This window comes from Saccopteryx leptura, chromosome 3, assembly GCF_036850995.1.
Source record: "Saccopteryx leptura isolate mSacLep1 chromosome 3, mSacLep1_pri_phased_curated, whole genome shotgun sequence".
Taxonomy (NCBI): domain Eukaryota; kingdom Metazoa; phylum Chordata; class Mammalia; order Chiroptera; family Emballonuridae; genus Saccopteryx; species Saccopteryx leptura.
Window position 1 is genome coordinate 322,678,700 of NC_089505.1, and position 24,466 is coordinate 322,703,165.

The window sequence follows — 24,466 nt, forward strand, 5'->3', positions numbered from 1 at the left end:
AATAAATCTCTAAATATTGATAATTATAGATGGAATGATTTCCATTCAACAAATGCAGAGTACCAACATTGTAGCAAACACTGTACTAGGCACTGGAGAGCAACAATGACCACAATGGGCATGTCCAAACTTTGTGGATTGCAAATTGGTAGGAGGCGCACATTCACCAGAAGCAAATTATATATGAAAGATGCTAAAAGGAGGCGTAATCATAAATGGTGCAGATGGGATGTGCCATAGAAGATACATGGGTGATGGCTTTTTTGCTGTTCAACTACTCACCACGAAGACTATTATTAACCAAGTACTTATTAGAACAGTCTTATTAAAAATAACCTGTGGTCAACTTTAATACAGTAGAGGAAGAAGAAAAAGCCTTAGAACTCTGAAAAATTTCTATAACAGAATGGAGAAATACATTTTAAAAATAAAGAAAACAGGGAAAAGGCTGTAGCAGATGCTAATTTTAGCTATTTTCCTCAATCATTTCCACTTATTTTCCCTATGGTAACATTTTCATGTGCTAAAATTTCTGCTAGGAACAGCGAAAGCTATCCTGTATAATTGTTATAGGACCCCATCTCGGTTAGGCATGCCTTGGGACCAGGCAGAGAGCCCAAGAACCCATGACCGCTGGCTCTAATCCAGAAGGCAGATGAATAGAGATTTTGCAGTTAGCAGCTAAATGACCATGATATGCATTTGTATTGTATTTTAAAACCAAATAAATTTCTTGTGTTGAATGGCCCACCTCCTTAGCAGCAACTTTATCTTGTTTGCAAGTTATTTTGTGACTTTAGCTTTGATGTTGCTTGCATCTTCTTTCACGAATATATTAAACACTTGGACATAACTATGGTGGGAAACAGTAACTTGGGCATTGAGGTTATTGTAACCAATTCTAAGGTACCTCAACAGTAACCTATAAGTAAAGATAGCCTACAATCCCTGCTAACACATCTGAAAATCAAAACTGAATAGAATGCAAGCAAACTAGTGTGTTGGAGAGGTACACACAGAAAGATTAGTGAATTGGAAAGCCAGAACAGTGGCACAAAACTACTTACGATAAGTGCCTTTTATGCACCCCACTCACTTTATAAAGTTTGAACAGCTTGTTTACTGACTAGGTTCATCAAGTCAGCATTTTCCCAGCTATCCTGACTCGACGTATCCTTTCTCTCAACTTTCTAACCTTCTTCCTCAAAAAATCTTTCTTTCTGGTCACGGTCTACGGGGTGTTTAAGCAAGCCAAGAGATACTGACTTAATACAACACCCTTTCCGGTTCTAAATTCTCAATTTGTTAAACGAGGAATACCCGTTTGCCGCAGGACTAACAAGCCCAAGTCTCGAGCCAACCCGAGAACGTGGGCTCTGCTCGTACTCAGGAAAGCGGCAAAGAACCTGAGGCCACACAGGGAACCGCGCGGGCCCTGGCGGCGGAAGCGGTAACAACCGCGATGGAACAACTTGCTCAAGATAAAAATTTTGAGAAAAATTCTTGGCTTTTCAGATACGTTGGTGACCACCTTGCACAAAAGCCTCCACACAGATAACTCGCCGGGAAGCATTCTCGGAGATGCTCCGACACAGAGAGGCTCTGCTTTGGAAAACAGAGTAGTAGTTAAATGACCTCTGCGAAAATACGACTCAACACTACTCCCGGGTCCGCCACCACTGCCACCACCAGGCCACTTTTCCCGGTGCATCCAAACTCGCCCAAAGCTGTGGGAGGCTAAGATCACGTCCTCGCGAGATCTGCCCCACCGTTGCTGTCCTCAGGCCTTTTCTAAGACCTCGCGTAGTTTGGGACTGGGGGCGGTACGATTCCAGAAGGGGCGGAACCGGGGTGGGGCGTCCCCAGGCCTTGTTGACTTTGGTGTCCTGGTTGAGAGGCCCTCGCGCCCGCGTCTCTGCGCGCATGCCCAGGTCTCCGACGACTCCGGAGTCCTCAACGGACAGGCTTCCTCTGCTGCAGGTCCCGACACCGCCCCTTCACACGGCGACGGCGGCGTTGGCGGCGGCTGTTGCGGAGCTTGCCAGGTCCGAGTCCCTGACCCTGCGCGCCGCTGCGGCGGGCCGAGCTGCCCGCCTCTCCGCAGGTACCGCCGCTGCCCCTGGGCTCGGGGTCGTGTGGGTTCGTGGTCCCGCGTGCTCTGCACGGGTGGGCAGCGGGGGGTCGAGGGCGGGCGGGAGGTGGGCGGCGGGGGGTGGCGTTGGGAGTGTCAGGGGAACCCGGGGGTGCGCAGGGGCCGGGGGCCGTGAGGGGTCGGGCGGCTGTCCTGCAGTTCTGCCTGGCGTGGAACCACGGACTCGGCGACCGGCGGTCCTCACGCTCCGCGGGCCCTTTAGGGCCTTTTCCGATCCGCCCTGTGACTTACGTTGTTTTGGTTTTGAAGGAAGAGAATCCAATCTGCGTAGACTCGGGGAAGCCTTGGGGGTTGAGCCTGGGGAGGGGTTTAAGCGGATAGGGCAGGCGCAACATTTTCTTACTTTCGGTCGTTTTTGTTGGAGCGTTTACTACTGTTTAAGTATGGTGCCTGTCCTTAGGGTATTTCACACACCGACGTAGAGAAGATCCGTGAGTAGAAAAATCAGAGGAAATAATTAGTTTTTTTTTTAAGTTTGTAGTATTATTTTTTTTATGTCTTTTTAAAATTGGGAAATCATAGCTATATTTTTAGTTGCAATTAGAAGAATTTGGGCACGGAGGGTAAAGTATGGTTTTACCAATAATTATTTTCAACCAACTTATTATTTTTTAAGTTAAATAAATACTTGTGTTTTTTTTTTTTAATAAAAATAAAATCAAGCAGCCAAACAATGAAGACATAGTTTCCCCTTCTCTCCCCGTCTTCCTCCCTCTCCGTCCCCCCACCTTACTACCCAGGGTAACCCAGTCTTCAGTGTACTGTTTAGCCATTCAGGACTTTTCTGTGCAGATAAATACGTTTTAAAAGCAAAATTGAGAACATATAACATATATAGTGTGTGGATTTTATTAGCTACCAATACTCAGTTATTCCTCCATTTTATTACATCATTCTTTTTAAAAGCTGCATAGCTATGCATTTTCTTTTTTTTTTTTATTGCTGAACATTGTCTTCATTTATTTTCTAATCTTTTAGCTTTTAAAGAGGGCTACAAACCAAGGGTTTGAAACATAGTGTGGTAAAACTTTCAGAATGTCTAAGGCCAGATGGGGATATTTACATATTAGGCAACTTGAGTAATATGTTTCCACAGAGCTTAATGGTAGTTTACATAGAGACTTGGAAACTTTGTCAAACAGGCTACTAAAATAGTTTACTTCTTTTTCTAAGTGTATTTTTCAAAGTAAATTTACCTTTTTGGTGGACAATTGAAAACCACTTTAATTCCTTAAACATGAACTGGCTCACATGTGAAGTGGTAAGCTAGAAGGCTAGTGACTCAGTTTGTATTTCAGGCAGGTTAAAAAGAAAACTCAAAAAGCAGCCAGAGATAGTCAAGTGTAGGGAGTAAGCCATAAATGGCAGGATGATGAAAACACTGCTTTAATCACTGACTTGTATTTGTTAAAAGTATACTTTGTGTTCATTTGGTGCTAGCTTCCAGGGAAAACAACTGAGTGAGATAATCACAAAGAACAGTGTGGTTCTAAACATACATAGCCTGAACTCTCAGGTTCCTTTGTTTGTACCATTGTATTATTTAGGGAACTGGTTTTTTTTAAAGGAGTTGGTTATCTTTGCTAGTAATGTGCTACACATTACACATTCGTCGTATTCTCCTCATGGTATAGATAGGGGTAGTCAACCTTTTTATACCTACCGCCCACTTTTGTATCTCTGTTAGTAGTAAAATTTTCTAACCGCCCACTGGTTCCACAGTAATGGTGATTTATAAAGTAGGGAAGTTACTTTATAAAATTTATAAAGCAGAGTTACAGCAAGTTAAAGCATATAATAATTGCTTACCAAGTACTTTATGTCGGATTTTTTCTAAGTTTGGCAGAATAAATCTTTATAAAACAACTTACTATAGTTAAATCGATCTTTTTATTTTTACTTTGGTTGCTCTGCTACCTCCCACCATGAAAGCTGGAATGCCCACTAGTGGGCGGTAGGGACCAGGTTGACTACCACTGGTATAGATTATTAAACAGAGACTCTGAGAGATCATACTGCTCGAGATTCCATTGCCATTTAATGGTGGCAACTGCATTAGATTTAGGTATGCTTAATCCAAGAACCTGTTTTCTGTTCTGCCATGCTGTTTCATATTAATGAAAATTACCTTACAAAATTTCCTCTTTTTTGGTTGGAATTGTTCCCTATAAAGTAGAGATATGAATATATCATATAATCATACGCATTGAAAAAATAATTCAAAGGACAGTGAGAAACTAAAATGATCTTTTAAAATGAGGTTTCTGGTGGTATATTATTTAATTCCTTGAGCTGATGTCATTAACCAAGGGGATGGAGGATTGTGTTATGTTAGTTACTTTGGTTGATGCCTTGATGAATTTGGATATGATAGTTAATTTTAGCCTTACAACTACTTTTGTTCCTTACAAACTGGGTGGATAATTTCATTGCACTTAACATTTTTATGAACTCAGTTGCACTCTTGGTAAACTGTGAACTATTATGATAAAAAGAATACAAAGAGAGCCCTAAAAAGATTAAAATGTACTTATTTCATTTTTGGTGTTTTAATAGTCTTCTAAAATGCATCATGACAACCACTTTAATAGAGTATGTGTCATAATATTATGGTATATTAATTGTGTCAGTTTTCCAGCAGATGTGACAATTGTGTAATTTAAAGAAATATAACAAATACTGAAGTTAATGAAGTATGATCAGTGATAATACGTACTTGAGAAAAGAACTACATATAGGAAAAGGAGCTTTTATTCTTGGCAGTTGTTAAGGATGGTAATTGGATTCACATCTAAATGACATATTTACCACCCATTATCTCTTGGATAACTTAACACTGGATCTGAGTGGGTTCTATATTTGTGGGACACAAAAATGTTTCAGCACCAGAGGTGTCTTTAAGATCTGTTGACTTGCAGCTATTGGTGGGTGAGGAATCAAGTACTGTGTGTGTGTGTATTCTCAAAAATTAATGAGAGCTCTTAAGGCTGATGGGAAGAAATTAAACTACGTAGGTCCCATGAATGATAACAAAAGAAGCATCAGGTATGATCTAGAGCAGGGGTCTCAAACTCAACTCAGCATGTGGGCCGCAGAGCAAGATCACAGCCGTTTGGCGGGCCGCACTAGGTCTACAAAAGGCAACTGTTACGCAACACTTTTCTCACTGCAGTTGAAAACAAAAAAAATCAGTACAACAAGCACAATCGTACATGCAGTTTACTCAGTGTCACAAAACTACCAGAAACTGTAGTTCGCATCACAACTGCTGTTAACTAAGCTAATATCTAGCTAGGATGCTAGAGAAATGAAAAATACAAGTAGGCCCTTAGGCTTACTTAATTTTATCCAAAATATTTTGAACTTCGTGGATTAGTCTGCGGGCCGCACAAAATTGTTCGGCGGGCCGCGAGTTTGAGACCCCTGATCTAGAGCAGTGGTAGTCAACCTGGTCCCTACTGCCCACTAGTGGGCATTCCAGCTTTCATGGTGGGCGGTAGCAGAGCAACCAAAGTATAAATAAAAAGATAGATTTAACTATAGTAAGTTGTTTTATAAAGATTTATTCTGCCAAACTTAGCGAAAATCCAACATAAAGTATTTGGTAAGTAATTATTATGTGCTTTAACTTGCTGTAACTCTGCTTTATAAATTTTATAAAGTAAAGTAACTTCCCTACTTTATAAATCACCATTACTGTGGAACCAGTGGGCAGTTAGAAAATTTTACTACTAACAGAGATACAAAAGTGGGTGGTAGGTATAAAAAAGTTGACTACCCCTGATCTAGAGTTTAAAAATCTAGGTGTGGTTTAAAAACTATTTGTATAAAACAGCTACTGTATTTCATGAAGCATCTGTTTCTTGATAGTTCTGTTTTTAGGGAGAAACTGAAATACAAGGGAGAAAGATCAGAACAGATTGTGAATGTAGACAAAGGCAGAGGGTGTTTTTTCGAAGAGTAGGTCATCAGTGAAGTCAAATGTGTTGGTGGATGCCAAAGAATATGAGTATTTAAACAGTTTTTTGAATTTTGACATACTGAAAAAATAAACTAAATATAATTATTGCTATGTTAGCTGAGTCCTGCTGGGGTTGAGTTGGATTAATTAACACTTCAATAATTTGTGTGCTTTAAAAAACCTTATTATACTATCATAAGTCAGTTCAGAATGTAATCTAAAGTAAAAGTTAGCATCTGAAGAGCTGTGTGTTATGAAGTCCTTTGCTATTTCTCTAAGCCAGTATCTCAGACTCACCCTTCTTGTGGCCTTTGTTCCTTTTTCTCATATTACTTTTTACATACAGGTATAACCTTAGATTGAGTTCTTACCTTTTCCAGAGTTCTGTAGCCTCCTTTCAGATCCATGGTTTCCACTGTTGATTCCCTCCTGGTTGAGGCCCTGGATGTGCATCACCAGCCTTACTGTCTTTTTCCAAGCTTCAGACTTGCCTCTTGTTAAACTTTTGATAAACTCTTTAGGAGGCTGTCATTTTGTTATCTTGAATCAATAGATTCAGAATTACAGTGTTTCCTTTGAAAATTTAATAATTCTTACCTAATTTCCTTGTTTATGCTAATGACATTTTCTTAGACACAAAATCAAAGGTCATCTTCAATTTTTTCACTCTCTCCTTTTGTCAGAAATAATTTTTTGTCATTTTATTGCATTGTGATAACTGATTCTCCTGTGTCTTTTCCGTTTTCCCAGTAACTAAGTACTTTTAATCTGTTGGCCTCAACTGCCATTAACAGGAGACATCCCTAATCTCTAGGTTTTGCTATTCATCATGCACAGTGTTATTAAATTAATTGTCCTGAATGCAGCTCTCTGATCTTGTTTTTCCTGCCTAACAGAAACAAACAAAACAGAAAAAACCCAAACACTTAACTGTTTCTTTTGTCTCTTATGTTAGCCACTGTCCTGAATGCTTTGTTCTCATTTGGTCCTCATAATAGTTTGATGTTTTAAATACTATATATTATCCCACTTTACAGAGGAAAAAATGAAGACTTTATGAGCCTAAAGGTGTTGCTAGTACCGTGTTTCCCTGAAAATAAGACAGTGTCATATATTTTTGCTCCTAAAGATGCACTAGGTCTTATTTTCAGGAAATGTCATATTTTTCCAGGAACAAGAATTCACATTATTGTTGAACAAAAAAGTCAACATTTATTAATATACTGTAGTCATGTCATCACAAACATCAGCATAACCAGCCAAACTCTGAATTCCATCAGAATTTCTTTGTGAGTCTATTTCCATGTACAACAATCTACCCTATTTCCCCGAAAATAAGACAGTGTCTTATATTAATTTTTGTTCCTAAAAATGCGCTAGGTCTTATTTTCAGGGGAGGCCTTATTTTCGAGGAAACAGGGTAAGTACAAGTGCAATTTTAATCCCAAGCGTGTTTGTTTTTTTTTTTAAATTTTTTTTTTCTTGAGTTGGAAACAGGAAGGCAGTCAGACTCCTGCATGCGCCTGACTGGGATCCACCCAGCATGCCCACCAGGGGGCGATGCTCTGCCCCTCTGCGGCATTGCTCTGTTGCAACCAGAGCCATTCTAGCGCCTGAGGCAGAAGGGCCATCCCCAGCGTGCCCGGGCCAACTTTGCTCCAGTGGAGCCTCTGCTGCGGATGGGGAGAGAGAGACAGAGAGGAAGGATAGGGGAAAGGACGGAGAAGCAGATGGGCGCTTCTCCTGTGTGCCCTGACCGGGAATCGAACCTGGGACTCCTGCGCGCCAGGCCGACGCTCTGCCACTGAGCCCAAGCGTGTTTTAACTTACAAGTTTGTGTTCTTTACGATGGTACTGGAAGTGAATGGCTACGAATCTACTCTGGAATAAAATCCTTGTTTCTCAGTGTTGACTTACAAACTACGTTATTTAGCCCCAGTACTCGTTTTCAAATTTACTTCTTGGTTTATTCAAACTTAAGTTTACACATGTAATAGACTAGCTCAGTGGTCGGCAAACCGCGGCTCTCAAGCCACATGCGACCTAATAGCATGTGACGTTTTTAGCAAAAGACAGTTTAGGAGTACCCTAATTAAATTAATAACAATGTAACTACCTGTATAGTTTAAGTTTAAAAAATTTGGCTCTCAAAAGAAATTTCAATTGTTGTACTGTTGATATTTGGCTCTTTTGACTAATGAGTTTGCCGACCACGGACGCTAGCTCATATATCATTTCTTAGAGACCCCCTTCCCTGTGTGGTAGTAGGTATCCTCTCATATATAGAGTTGTTTAACCTTTTGATAACTTTCTGCTCTGAAGTTGAAGTTGTTTTTTGAGTACTCTAACAGTAGTATTTGAATTATAAAATGCTTAAAAACACAAAACATGTCTTATTGTTCCTTATATCTCCCAACAGATAGATGCTCAGGAAATATGAGTGAACATATATGAAATTAATCACTGGTCAACTGCCCCTTTAATGGCATTTAAGTTTTTAAATTTTAGTTGCTAGATTACACACACAGTAGTTTATTGGAGTTTTTAATTGTGTGTATATGTAACCAAACTATATCTTTTTGTTGTAGGTTATCAGGTGAGTTCTTTATTTTCAAGGTGATTGCTAGGTAATTATGATAAGTTGTTTATTTTTAAAAATTTAGTTTTTTTCTATAGGCATCAAAAATAGTTTTTTGATATTTGATATGTTACTTCTCTTTATGGTGACACTTTATATGTTGCCATGGTTCATATAGTTTAGATGTTTTTCACACTGGTTTATTTGCAGACTCATTTCTGAACACCTATGATTTACTTTTGGTCACTTACACAGATTTTACTAGTCATTGTAGAGATAATAAGTAAAAGGTCATTTATTTTTGCTGCTTTCCCCCATATAGTAGCAATAGGAATTCACTGTAGAAAGACTAGACATATGGATGAAGAAGAAACAGATTATCAGGAATGTTGTCACCAAGGAGTGGTATATCCTTAGTTCTGAGAGACTTCTGTGTTAATGATAATGCCAGCTAGACAAACCCAGCTTTATAAATCCTTTTGCCATATAAGGCAAATGGATTTGGTGCCAGAGGCATAGAAAATGTGAGTTTTGAATTTTCTCTAATCTGGATACTTTGCCAGGGAACTAGGGCTGTGGTTGGGTCTCCGGCATGTCAGGTGATTTGTGCACATGTACCACCAAGTTATTGGTGGTTGAGCTGGTGGAGTTGGGAGCTGCAAGGGTGCTGGTACTTGGGCCAGGCATGACATCTCTTCTTGCTCCTGGATTCAGAGCTTTTGTTCTGATTATATATTGTTGTATTTTTGTAGTCCATCTTTAAAATATTGGTGTTAAAGTTTGTTAGAAATATTTAGAAATGCCATACCTCATAAAATAGATACAAATCAGTTTTTGGTTCTCATTATTTAGAAGGATAATTTATTTTATTTCTGTGTGATTTCTGTAAATCCTGATACTCTGTTCTTGTATTTTATGTATTCTCTTAATGACTCGAGTGAATTTTTATATTCTTGGTCACCTTACTATTCAAATATAATAGCAGATTTTGAAACACATGAAGTTAATCACTATAGTTTTAGTTTTGTCACCTGCCAGTGACCTGTAGGGACTTACATGTATTGTAAATTCCTTCTTGAAAGAATTACTTTCAATATTTGTACAACATTAAATGGACTTGACTTTTTTTCTGCAAATAGAGTGATTTGAATCCTTCTTCATTTCTGAACCACAGAAATTAGAAATTAAAGAAGAAAGATTTATGTTTTTCTACAGTGATTTATATAAATATTTGTATATTGTAATCATTCATGAAATTGATTTGATTTTGAAGAAAATGAAAGGAAATGACACCTTGGACTTGTGGTTGTGTATGACAAAAAAACCCAACTTTTTTTATAGGCTTTTTTTTTCTTGGTAAAAACCTGTTCTGTTATCACCTTTAATAATCACTGGTTTTATTGTATCTATAATACTAAATCAGGGGTAGTCAACCTTTTTATACCTACCACCCACTTTTGTATCTCTGTTAGTAGTAAAATTTTCTAACCGCCTACCGGTTCCACAGTAATGGTGATTTATAAAGTAGGGAAGTAACTTTACTTTATAAAATTTATAAAGCAGAGTTATAGCAAGTTAAAGCATATAATAGTAATTGCTTATCAAGTCCTTTATGTTGGATTTTCGCTGAGTTTGGCAGAATAAATCTTTATGAAACAACTTACTATAGTTAAATCGATCTTTTTATTTTTACTTTGGTTGCTCCGCTACCGCCCACCATGAAAGCTGGAACGCCCACTAGTGGGTGGTAGGGACCAATTTAACTACCACTGTACTAAATGAATGCAGTTAACACTAGTAAATTAATTTTTATATAAAAGTTGATGCACACATATATGTCACCTGCATTGTACAACTCCAGAAGTTTCTGTTCACATAAAATACAGTATAATTGGCTTTCCCTGTATTGCCACAGGAAAACTCACACTTTTTGTGTGAGGGATGCTTCCTGAAATAGTGCAATACGAGATGCTAATACCTTTAGGTGATTTAACATTTTTATATAACTACATTTATTTTTCACGATTTCATCAAAAAGAGAGGTGGGCATCATAATTCCCATTTTTCAGCTTGCTTTTCTATAAAATGATCTGTGGTTTTTAAGGACACAGGCTCTGGTGTGTGGTAGAGCTAGAACTCATCCCCAGTTCTGCCTCCTAATCAAATTATTTAATCCCGTCCTTTGGTTTCCCATACTTGAAAATAATATATTAGAATTTTGTTAAGATTGAGTTAATGTGTTTAAAACAGGCCAGAGCTTATGTGCAATAAGTACTCAACAAATGATAGTTACACTAATAATAAAGGTAATATTATTTTGTGAGTCAACACTTGGCAGAGAGTGAGGGGCCTCATACAGTCTCACTATCAATATTATAGACAGAGCCAGGAATTTAAAAAAACAAAAGCCTAGGTATAGCAAGGGCAGTGACTGTGATACACTCAAGGACAGGCTGTGGAACTACATAATGCCCGACATATCATTTATAAAATAAAGCAGACTTGAGTCATCTGGTCACACATAAGAACTGAGAAATTACTGTGTTGGAAGGGAAAGACAAAATTCCAAACTCTGTCAGTATTTATACTGCACCCATTGGTACCTGACATATTCCTAACATACCATTATCACTAATGTTCCTCGTAATAATTCAGAACCACCAAGAAATGGTTGATTTATGCTGGATATTCTTGAAGACTGTAGAACTATTATTATACTGTAGAAAGACTTTTATTCATTTGTTTTTTTTTATTTTAAGATACGTTACTGAATTTATTGGGGTGACATTGGTAATTTTTTTTTCTTTCACTTCCAACTGAAAGGAGAAGAGATAGCCTCCTGTATGCACCCTGACCAGGATCCACCCTGCAACACTTGTCTAGGGCTGATGTGCTCGCCATCTGGGGCTATGCTCACAACTGAGCTCTTTGTAGCCTGAAGGGGAAGGCTCCACGGATCCATGCTCAGTGCATGGCTGTTGCACTTGAACCAATGGAGCCATGGCTGTGGGAGGTGATGATGAAAGAGAGGGGGAGAGAGAGAGAAAGAGAGAGGGGGGGGTAGAGAGAAAGAAAAGAGGGGGAACGGGAGGGGTGGAGAAGCAGATGGTCGCTTCTCATATGTGTCCTGATGGGGAATTGAACCCACACACTGGGCTGCTGATCTACCACTGAGCCAACCGGTCAGAGCCCTGTAATTTGTTTTTAATCTTTGAAACTTGAAGAGGTCTCTTTCAGTTATCTGTAACATTAATTCTTGTTACTTTCTATAGTATTAGATCAAAAAACATTTTACTAAACTTGAATATGTACATTTTATTTAATTCTTAAAGCTGAAGTGTAGTTAATAGTAAGGTTAATGACCAGTGGTTAATGGTCACTATTAAGGGCTAGTTAAGACCTTCATAAATGTTTGATTCTGGGTCTTTTCTCATTTAGTACAAAGCTTATTTATAATAGGTCCAATGTCTTGTTATGTCATACTAGAAAGCCCGGTGGTCATACGAAATGACCGCTGTTCTAGATATTATAAATTGTAATTAAAATGATTTGTGCAAAGGTGTCTGCTAATTCAAACTGAATTACCCAGGGCAGGCGGTGAGGACGCCTCTTTGCTTAGTGCCCCACGGGGTTTCCCCCTTCTACTTGCTTAATTGCTTAAAGTAGAGTGCAATGAAGGAAACCACTGGTGGTACATTTCTTAAGAGCCACCGCTAGCTCAATAAATAAAGGTGATTTAAATATTAAAATGTTCACATGTCAAAGATCTCTTTGTACACAACATTTCTTGTGTAGATCTTTCCATCATTTTTAAGCTCGCCTTGCAGAGGACCATCAGTTATTTTTAATTTTACATCCGTTCTTTCACGAACTCTTGAACAGGCAACATAAAGTTGACCGTGTCCAAATGCAGGCTCAGGTAAAAAAATGCCAACACGCTTAAGCGTTTGACCCTGAGACTTTACAGGAAATTGTCTATGTCTCAATTGAAACAGCAACGCTGTTTGAGATGGAGCCAAATCAATTCTTGGAATGACATGTATTTCACCTTTAGAGGAGCCAGTCAAAGACTTAGCTATTATGACATTATTTTTCAATTGGAGAACCTCTAGTCTTGTACCATTGCAAAGACCCCTTCTGGTGTTAAGATTTCTTAACAGCATAATAATTGCTCCAATCTTTAACCTCAATTTGTGAGGTGGCATGCCAGAAGGCGGGACTATTTGAATGCCGTGGCAACTTCACCCCATTGGCTAGTACAGTTACGCAAGCAACCAATAAGCTATCGGCGACAGACACTTAAGCCGCATATAATAAAGATGTTATATATATGTTATGTTGTATATGTTAGTGTCATCTCTTTTGTAGAATATTATTAAAATCAAATCTTGCTCCTAATGTCTTAATATTCTCTTGACTTGTGTGTTTTTCCATTCATTTTTAGTGATACATAAAAAGCATTTACTTGAAGGACAGTTTATGTTTAAAATACACAATGAGGCAGGCCCTGGCTGGTTAGCTCAGCGGTAGAGCGTCGGCCCAGCATGTTGGAGTCCCGGGTTTGATTCCTGGACAGGACACATAGGAGAAGTGCCCATCTGCTTTTCCAACCTTCCCCCTCTCCTTCCTCTCGTATCTCTTTCTTCCCCTCCCACAGTCAAGGCTCCATTGAAGCAAAGTTAGCCTGGGTGCTGAGGATGGCTCCATGGCTTCCACCTCAGACAGTAGAATGGCTCTGGTTGCAACATAGCAATGCCTCAGATGGGTTGAGCATCGCCCCCTGATGGGCATGCTGAGTGGATTCCAGTCTGGCACATGCAGGAGTTTGTTTCTCTGTCTCCCTGCTTCTCACTTCAGAAAAAAACAACAGCAGTAAAAAATATATGGTGGGGCAGAAGTAGGTTTATAGTTGTGAGTATATGAAACAGTTTATTCTTGTATTACTTTCCATACCCATATTTGTAAGCCTGCTTTTACCTCCACCCTGTAGACTCTTGAGGCCAACCTGGAATCATACTATATAAAAACAATTTTGAATCTGCTGCAAATATTAAAAGCTAAGAAAAGGTCTGAACTTTTTATGTGCAGGGTTTTACTTGTGCCAAATTGAGTTTTTGTAAGCATTCAGAATGAACCTATATAGTAGGTTTCCATTATTTTTTTTTTTGTTTGTATTTTTTGGTTTTCACTATGTAAAAGTCAGAAATTAAGCAGGACTGAGCCCTAAGCAGTTTTAAGTTTGATGTTTATTGAGACCACTGTGATCTTTTATTTCCTTTCCTGTATCTTAAGTGAGAAATAGGAGAGATGGGATGTGTTTGGGCTACAAATGAACACATTTAAGTTGGATTTGTGTGATTCTCTCTGCAGCAGCATTCTGCCAGAGAGTAGAGCACAAATAAAGTGTGGGTAGTGTAGTAGACAAATAATCCACCCCTCCACCCAAAGAGTTTGATGTTGTAATTTCTGGAACTTGTGAACATATTGTCTTATATGGCAGAGGGGGATTAAGGTTGCTAAACAGTTGACTTTAAGATAGGAAGACTATTTTGTATTATCTTGATGTGCTCAGTGTAATCACAAGATCCCTTAAAAGTGGAAGGAAAGCTCAGCTAGATGTTGCTGGCTTTGAAGATGGCAGAAAGGGTTGTGAGTCAAGGAAAGATGAACGCTAGATGCTGGAAAATGCAAGAGAACAATTCCCCCAAACTCAACCTCCAGAAAGGAACCAACCCTGTCTGTCTTGATCTTAGCCCAGTGAGACCCGTGTCAGACTTTTGACCTCCAGTACTGTAATGTAATAAACTTTTGTGGTTTTAAACCATTACAGTTGTGTTAATTTGTTATGGCAATGATAGAAAACTAATACAGGTAAGTTTATTGTGACCATTTGGTTCCTTAGGGAAGTGATTGCTATAAGCAACTCCTTCACCCAACAAAATATTTAAGATGACATTTACAAAACTGATAGAATTAGTGATACTGTGTTTAAATGGAGGTGCTCTTGAGCCCTGCCAGGTAGAATTACCTTTTTTTTTTTTTTTTTTGCAGCATCCTCAAGGTACCTTTGAATTTTGGGGCCTTCTTCCTTTCTTTAATAATAAAAGTGGTGTACTGGGCAGGTAAAGCAAAATGATATAAAGGATTTTTTTTAAGTTGTGAGAACCACAGACATAAAGACTGTCTAAAAGTTATAGTAATTAGCTAAAATTGATATGAGTAGTAACACAATGGGATTTTCACTAAGAGGAAGGGAAATTATTAAAGAGTAGATAGTTTGAAAGGTGGAGGGCTACGTAGAAGGTTTTGGTTTCAGACATAATAAATTTGAAGGACGGATGGAAACCTCCTCCCCTGTGAAACTAATCTGGAAACTTATTAATGTTTTGGAAATTTTGTGCTAAAGGGGGATGATTTAGATGTCAGCAGGAGAAAGGAGAAATATATACCTGCCTTAAAGTCCCTGAGGCAATATGTTGGTGGAAAGCAGGGGCAAATTTAACAGCTATTTAAATTGCTTTTCTGGCAGAGAAAAGCTGCTGCGGTTTTTATGCATTTGCTGCATGGAGTCTTTGGGGAAAGAATTCTGTACTTGAAAAAGTTGTACATAACAGACTATTCCTGTGCATTCACTGTAAATACAATGAAATTCCACTGTGGACTCACTGGCTATAAAAAGTGTTTGGAGAAATTACAGTAAGGTAGTTGGATAAGACAAATTACTAAAAATTACTATCTTTAAAGTATTTTTGTTTCTGCTAAACACATACACCTCCTACCCAACCCACATTAAAAGAAACAAATGCCCTATAGAGACTTAAGGCTGTCTTGTAATCACCACTCTTTGATGTTCATTGTAATTCATTTTTAGTACAGTAGCAAAGTCTGTCATTTACTATTGCTTTCTTCCAGAATTGTTTTCTGCTAAAAGAGTGATAAAATATTTTATTGAATTCTTTAGTGCCTGTTTATATATTTAGTTTTCCCTCTGTGGTCCCACAACTCTGGAACTGCTTTATTCCAATAAATGTTTTTTGATGGTCTTTTTCTTTCAATTTGAGATTCCATTAACAAGAAAAAGTAAACTTTACCATTGCTTATCTCTGGCATTTGTTTCAAGAAATGGCCTTACTGATTCTCTGCTTCTTTATTCCTTAGTGGATTCTATTTTTAGCTTGTCTACCATGCCTACATCAAATTCAACAAGTTTTTGGTGGTTTTATTTTGTTCTTTTCCAGGCATGCTAATAATCTTAGAGGGGAAAATGGCACCAGAAAGATTATGCGCTTCAGTTAGTGAGCTCATATTTTAGCTGACTCCCAGTAGATGAGGACACTGAAGCATCATATCTAAAAGTTTGAGTCTGGTGGATTTCCTGAGCAGGAAATTAACTGGCCAGATTGGCAGCTGCTGCTATCAGTAATTAGTCAGTGTTAGCTGTTCACCTTTTCTCTGATCAGGATGGTCAGATCTTATAACACAAAAAAGCTAGTGACAAGTATTTAACATTTTTCTAAGAAACTAAAATAAATCGTACCCACATACTTTGAAGTGAAAAGAAAGGGCAGGGGGTTGAGTGTTTGTAGGGCATAGCAATTTAAGTCAAATACAAGGTATGGTGGATGTTTTGGATGGCAAAGTATCAAGATCTATTGTATTCTTAATTCATTTTGTTGCCTAACTAGTCTTTCATTCCCTGATTGATGTGAGTATAGCGTTTCTGGTTATCAGGATTGTATCGGTCTAGTCCAAACAGGAAACGGAAACCACACAGTAATTTGAACAGGGTAAGTTTAATGTAAAGAATTATTAACAAAAACAGCATTGGCTAGTAAGTAAAGAGATGGCTGTGAAGGTGCTGTGGTACTTCCTTGATAGAATTCACCAGAAATCTCTCAGTTACTAGAGAAAGATTTCCACAGAGAGGTTTCACCATAGGCTTTCTTCTACAAGTGCTGGGGGGGGGGGGGGGCGCAGGAGTGTGGTGCTGGGGAACCCTTATGCTCTGTGGGGACCTGGCCAGCAGTGCAGTCCATCAGGAAGCAAAGTCCTTTCCTCCTGTGGCATCTCTCTGGCACCATCTCTTCACATTCTGGCGGAACATTACCCATCGATTGGAATTGATACAGGAAGTAAAAATATTTTTCATTGAATAAATGTGATATATATACATTGTATAAATTTCAAGTGTACAATGTAGTACTTTGAAACATTTATATATTGTAATATTTGCCTTTGTAATGATGATACTTATCACATAATTGTAGTACAGTATTATCTATATTCATTATAGTGTACATTACAGCCCTATCGTTCATTTACTACGTGATGCAAGTTTGCACCCTTAAAACATGACTCAAATAAGTGGCTCAATTTCTACAATTTTAAAAAGTAACTCTACACTTCCCTGTTTTATTTTAACAATATAAGAATTTTGTTGTTTTAAAAACAGCAGGCATTTTATTTGAGAAAAGGTGTCACTTTTGAGCTTTTATTTTATGATGTATTTGGAAAGATACATAATGAAGACCTTTGAGTTCAACACTTGGAGCCTTGAATTCTGACAGTATGACCTTGAACAAGTAGCTAAGTGCCTTTTGGATGACAGGGTGAAATGGATAATTTCTGGGGTTTTTTAAATACAATTTTATTATTTTTTTTAACTTGTTTTTTTTATAAGTATTAAAGTGCTGTATTTTAATTTTTATTTTTTTTTATGCACAAGGAATGATATGGATTATGCTTCTGTTGTAATGGATACAAACTTTTAAATTTAAAGTTCTAGAATGAGATTTCAAATGTCAACAATGTAGTTTTGACTTGGCCTCATTTTATTGCTATTGCTACAGTACTTCAACTATAAAGAATTAAAATGCCCCCCCAAAACATCTTGTATGTATGTAGTCTATAGATCAGCGGTTCTCAACCTGTGGGTCACAACCCCGGTGGGGTCGCCTAAAGCCATCGGAAAATACATAATGCATATCAGGTATTTACAGTCCGAACATAACTGTAGCAAAATTACAGTTATGAAGTAGCCACCAAAATTATTTTTTGGTCTGGGGTCACCACAACATGAGGAACTGTATTGCGGGGTCACGGCATTAGAAAGGTTGAGAACCACTGGTATAGATTGAGGGAATGATTTAGAAAATGTATGCATGTTTAGGTTACTTTCATTTGACTTTCTGAACTCATTTCTAACTTGAGCATTTTAACAACTTTTGTGTACCTCCTGAAAGTTACAGTATTTGCAAAACTTTGCTTTTGTTTGAAATTTTCTGTGACTTTGTATTGCACTAATAATTCAGAATAAAGTCTGTTTAATTTCTTTTCTCTCCCTGTGTTTGTATGTCTCTCTTGATGTCCCTGTCTATGTGTCAGTCTAATTTTTCTACTAATAGTAATTTTCCCACATTCTATTCTGAAGACACTGAAGTGTCAACTCTTCTACCTTTATTGGTAACTGTGATGTCTTATTGCTGTCTTCTCTGCTTCCCAACTTAACTAGAATGACATTAATTTGAACCACTGAAAATTACTTTTAAGTTGTTTTTTTTTTAATACGAAGTGAGAAGTGGGGGTTGACAGATAGACTCCCGCATGTGCCCAACAGGATCCACTGGTATGCCCACCAGGGGGTGATGCTCGGCCCATTTGGGGCGTTGCTCCTCTGTAACCGGAGCCGTTCTAGTGCCTGAAGGTGGGGGCCATGGAGCCATCCTCAGCGCCTGGGCCAACTTTGCTCCAGTGGAGCCTTAGCTGCGGGAGGGGAAAAGAGAGACAGAGTGAAAGGAGAGGTGGAAGGGTGGAGAAACAGATGGGCACATCTCCTGTGTGCCCTGGCTGGGAATCGAACCTGGGACTTCCACATGCCGGGCTAACGCTGAGTGAACCAGCCAGGGCACTTGTAAGTTTTAGTGTCTTGTGATAATACTTTTGATATCACAGGTTTATTTTTCTCTGGCTATTAATATTTATTGGTGATTTGCTTTTATTTTGAGGGGCATTTACCTTGCCCCTCCCTTTTAAAAAAATGTATAGTATTGCCAATTAAATTGTAAACTCCTTATGACTTTTGTCTCTTCTCCAATGAAATATACCCCAAAGCCCGCTAATCTTAATATGCAGTGGAATATATTACTTGTGTAGTGTAGCTATATGTGCTGTTTATATATATATATATATCTTAAATAATTGGAGAACTAAATTATTCATTAGTGGGGAGTCGTGAATTATCTCCTCTTTGTTAATAAGGCACACCAGTCTCATAGGCAAAACAATTAGCCTGTGGGGTCTGTGTAACTTAAGTCATTGTCTCACCCTTTCATTTTGATTAAATGAATGTCATGCCAAGGACTGTGCTCATTCAGTCTGTCATCATTTACTGATTGTTACTTGGACATTAGATCCTCTGCCAAGTCTGTTTATTTGTATAAAGCCTTCTCTTGAAGAAGCCACAGTCAAATGCGTGGGAAATCGAATAATAACCTTGTGAAGAGGTGATACAGATATATCGAAGGTGCTTTGAGAGCATTGAAAAAAGATGCTATTACCTGGCTCTCAAATTTGTATGTGGAAGCCCTAATTCCTAATGTAGCTGTTCTGGCAATGGGGCCTCTAAGGAAGTAATTGCTAGGTAAAGTGAGGTCAGAAGGGTGGGGCTTTTATTAAGTAGTGTCTGTATAGGAGACACCAGGGGGTTCTCTCTCTCTGCAGATACCAAGAAAGGCCTTGTGTGGGGGACACAGTGAAAAGGTTGGCCCCCTCCAATGTAGGAAGAAAGTCCTCACTGGAAGCTCATCATGCTGGCATCTTGATTTAGGATTTTTAGCCTCAAGAATTTTGAGAAAATGAAATTTCTGTTTTTTAAGTCATCTGGTCTATGGTATTTTGTTAGGACATCCTGGGCTAAGATAGGCATGTAAATGTTCTGGAGGTGAGCCTAGAGAAGATGCATGTGGGGGATGATATCCTTAGGATGATAGATGATTGTAAAACACTTGTTTGGTAGATTTTTAATAAATATAGTTATTTTGTAAGGTATTTAAATTCTAATAAAGTAGACAAAACTAGCTCTGTTTTTCCCGAGTTTGAACTCACACACTCTGCCTGTGGATACATGTACAAATGCAGCTTTATTTGTAATACTGTTGTCAAGTGGGATGGGATTATTAGCATGGCAGTCTGGGAAGTTGGGGCTTTTGTCTGATAATATTTTTCTGTGGAAGATGAAATACATTACAGCCATTTGTTGAATCAAGAAGATCCAAGAGAGGATTGTAGCAGTGGTAATGAGTTAGCAATGGGGAATGGGAGCCAGAGGTGAATCAAGACAGGTATTGCTTGGTGCTACTGAAATGCCTGTTGAGATTGAGAAACATGAATCAGTGGTACTAGTTCAAGTTGTAGTGGATTTCTTTTCTCAATAACACTGCACAGTATAAAACACTCCATAGAGAAGGAAGATTGTTGGATTGGTCCAAGGTCAGGAGTTTGCAAGAGGAGTAACGTAGAAAGTTATAATAAGGTTTTGAGAATAATGGAGAATTCATGAGAGAGGCCATGATCGTGAGCTCTCTTTACTTTGGGAAGAAAGTGGTACTGGTAGGTGTCACTACCTACCGGTTAAGGCTCATGGCCAAATGTTATATTTTTTAAGTGATTGGAACAAAAACTAAAAGAAGAGTAATATATTATTATGATGTGAAAATTGTATGTAGTTCAGGTTTTGGTGTCCATAAATAAAAATTTTTGGAATACACCATACTCGAATGTTTTTGGCTGCTTTTGCTTTACAGGTAGAGTTCAGTAGTTGTAGCAGACACTATGGCTTGCAAATCCTAAAATATTTACTATCTGTCATTTTAGAGAAAAAAGATTGCAAGAGGACTAGTGGTATTGGAGATTAAGTGTAGTGTTAGAAAAAGAATGAGCAAATTAGATGTAAGATGCAATGGTAGAATGAAATAAGGATTCAGAGGTTTGGACAGTGGGCAAGTAGTCCTTGGCATTTGAGAAATTAGATTTGTTACCTTTGGAGCTTGGATAGTTGTTAAAGATGCCCAGGATGATGCTAACAGTTGGGACACAGAGAAGATGGCAGTTGAGATGCGAGAGTTCCCTTTAAAAATAGAGGAGTTGATCTTTCAGTTTCCTCAATAATGGGCACTGGGGAGATTATTGATGACAGGCAAAATATTAAAATGCAAAACTTGTTTTCTTTTTTTTTTAATCAACTTTTTAGGGCTTCATAAACAAGTAAAAGTGTGTATATATATATATGTGTGGGTTTGCTGTATCTTTTTATTTTTAATCTATAAGTACAAATATGTGTGTGTATCTTTGTGTATGTGTGTGTCCTCAACTCATGAGTTCAAATGGTTCCTCCAATCCTATTAAAAGGTATTTATTTCCCCAAGGTCTTCCCCTAATCTTTCTATGCTTTGGTTTTCCTCGGAAACACCATAGAGCTGTTTTAGGTGCAGATTTCAATGAAACCTCATTGAAATCTACACCTAAAATCCAAAGTATTTTATATGTATTACATATTATTATTACAGATTTTTATACATTTGATAAATATTTCTTGAATAGGAATATTTCTTGAAATGGAAGGATTAAGTAGGTTTGTATTAAATGAAAATAGGTGATGGACTATTGTAGGCTATTTACATATATTATCATATACTTTTGACACTAATCCTGTGAGGTAATTATTAATATCACATTTACCATGTAGCAGCTCAGACCGAGAAAGGTGAATTTGTTTTCTGAGGTCACATATTAGAAAGTTGTAGAGTTATGATTCCATTCTAGAACCCACAATAATCCTTTTAGTTAAGTAGTATAATTTTTATTTATGTTGAAAGAGCATTTTCTGTTAGCATATGACTGAACATACAATTTGATATGAAATTATAATTTGATTTATTGATATTCATTCTATAAACGATCCTTCTAAGAATAGCAGATAAAATTGTTATATTTCTATTGATATGAGTCTTATTGACTTTAAATTTTACATTGGTGTTTACATTGTGACTCACCACCATAAATCATGTGGATTCAATCTAGACATATTTAATACATAGTTACATAATTTTTGTCTGAAAGTTGATAATAATTTATGAACTTTCCTGTAAAGAAAATGAATAATTTAGCAAGAATACAAATAAAATAGTTAAAATAGGAAAACTGATTTTTAGCTAACTTTTATTATGTTTAATGTCAAATGTCATAGTTCAGTTATTGGTAATATTTTTCTTACAGTCTCCACAGTTATCATAAGTCAGGTTTCAGTAATAGTATTTTCTATCAATAATTAAAATATTTAAATTAATAAATTTAATTATTAAAAAATTATGTTCACTTAGTTTTAAGAAATCTAAAAGCAGTAAATTAGGTCTTTTGCACTTATAATTCATATGTTCTAATGTTTGGATAGAGTTTGTTTTAAGATTATTATATAATGACTTCAAAACTTAGGTTTCTTTCCAACTTCTGTGATTTTGGACAAAGCCACTGCTGGGACTCAGCTCTTTATCCATGAAATGGAATGAACTCTTCTGTAATTCTTAGCTCATAAGAAAGCTCTTTAAATTGAAATTAGCTTCTGGAATATGGTCTTTGAATCTTTCAGGCCTTTTTTTTCCTGAGTCATAAATAAGTGATCAGTTTTCATTTATTGAATTTATTTATCTTTAGAATAATCAGATGAAGTCTTTCTGCAGTAATTGAACTATCCAAATGTGTAAGGTAATACTAATTGCTTTGAGTAACTTTTGTTGAGAGAACATTCAGTATTTTAAAATGTGCTGTTAGTGAACATAACTTACAGTTTAATTATGTATGATTTGAAGATCAGTCTAGTTAACATAAACTAATTCTTTATGCTATTAAAGATCGTTAGTTCAATGAATTTATTTTAGTCAAATTCAGAGTATGTAGTTTTTTAACATTTGTCTGAAAATATACTAACAAGTTAAGAGACTAATTTCCTTGAACAAAAACTGAACTGAAGCCATCCTTTGATATTCTCTCCTTTCCTGCTCCTTGCCTTTCTTACTCTTTGCTAGGCTCATGGTGAAGAAATAGTTAAATGCAGCCTGGAGGGAGATACTGAGCTGTAGTTTAAAACGCTTTTACAAACATTTTGATTATTCAGATTGGACTCCTTCCTCTAAATCAGAGTTTTTCAACCAGTGTGCCACGGCACACGGTCAGGTATGAGTATAAATACATTTAGAAACTATATTATTAACTATATGTAAAATATGTACTGTGTTAGAGTGTCATCTTGTGTCATTTTGGTAGGTGGTGTGCCCCAGGATTTTGTAAATGTAAAAAATGTGCCGCGGCTCAAAAAAGGTTGAAAATCACTGCTCTAAATGACTTTTATTGACTCAAGGAACCATTGATGACAAATTAATCATGTAAACTTAAGGTAAACCTCCTAGCTTACCTTAAGGGGAGAGAACAGATCATCTGAATTGACGAGTAGCTCCCAAATTATGTAATTTGCTTTGGAATATTTTAAATTTTATTTGGATATTGTTCTGTGTGAATTCATAATTTTTCAAATAAAACAAGCCTTACTTTGAAAGCCTGACCCAAGTGGAGCTAAAAATGTGTACACTTTTCTCTTGTTTCCTTATTGATCTCTTTATGTCCTAAGAACATTATCACTTAATGGACTGAAACCAAAAAGCTCAGCTGTCATTTTAGTGTTTTGGTTCAGGCTTTTCCTGAATTAGAGAAGGCAAGCAACGTTCCTATTTTTAAGGTTTTTCTAGGCTGCAACTCATAAAATTTTTTTATTAAATGTGTTAAGGATGGTTAGTATAGCACTTCTTGTATTTCTTGGAAAACTGAAAGATGTTAAGCGGGAGTCTTCAAATTTGAGTCAGTTACTCTGATGAGTAATTTTGTTAGCTCCAAGATATATGGAAGTTTGCATATTGAGGGCATTTATAGTATACCATTGGGGATGTGTTTAGGAATGCTTGTGCTTGCATTGCGTAGTGATACAGGTTTAGTGAGGTGATATATTTAGATCTGTGAATAAAAGGAGAGGAAACACTTTTTGGAGATACATGAAATCTTGTAACTTTATTTTTTAAGTGAGAGAAGGGGAGATAGTGAAGCACACTCCTGCATGTTCCCAAACCAGGATCCACCTGGCAACCCCTTCTGGGGCCAATCCTCGAGTACTGAGCTATTTTTACTGCCTGTGGCTTATGCACTCCAGTGGAGCTATCCTCAGCACCCCGGGGCCAGACTAGAACCAATTAAGCCACTGGCTGTGGAAGAGAAGAGGGAGGGGGAGAGAAGCAGGTGCTCTGACCAGGAATTGAACCCAGGATGTCCATATGCCTGGCCGACGGTCTAGCCATTGAGTCACTGGCCAAAACGCAACTTTCAAAATATAAAATTTCAGAATGACTTGCTATCTTGTTCTTTTAAAAATTATGTTCCTTTATTACCTCATATTCTATACTTTGAACTTGCATAGAACTACCGTCTACTGTTTCTTTATCATTTGAGTTCATGCTGCTTTTCACTGCCCTAGGTGAGGAGAAGAAGAACATTAAAAGGATGGTGGGGGGGGGGCTAGCTGGTTGTCTCAGTGGTTAGAGCATTGGCCTGGTTTGAGGGTGTCCCAGGTTTGATCCCTGGTCAGAACACATGTGAAAAGCAACCATCTGCTTCTCATCCCCTCCCTCTGCTCCTTTTTTCTCTCTTTACCTCTTGCAGCCAGTGGCTGGATTGGTTT

The 24,466-nt window shown here is 37.6% G+C and overlaps 1 protein-coding gene across 4 annotated transcripts in view; it reads left to right on the plus strand.

The window, feature by feature from the left end:
* The first annotated feature begins 1,881 nt into the window (after positions 1 to 1,881).
* The window catches only part of PCMTD1 (protein-L-isoaspartate (D-aspartate) O-methyltransferase domain containing 1), an 80,121-nt gene continuing 57,536 nt past the window's right edge, over positions 1,882 to 24,466 (plus strand). Inside the window, exon 1 of one of the 4 annotated variants that reach the window (XM_066379076.1) lies at positions 1,882 to 2,104. Coding sequence is in view for 1 of the 4 variants with exons in the window: in XM_066379075.1 (XP_066235172.1) it covers positions 1,924 to 2,104 (181 nt within the window). In the remaining 3 variants the exon portion in view is untranslated. Of the gene's footprint in view, positions 2,105 to 2,492; positions 2,584 to 24,466 lie in introns of those variants that run through there. The other 3 variants (XM_066379075.1, XM_066379073.1, XM_066379074.1) reach the window with 3 other exon arrangements.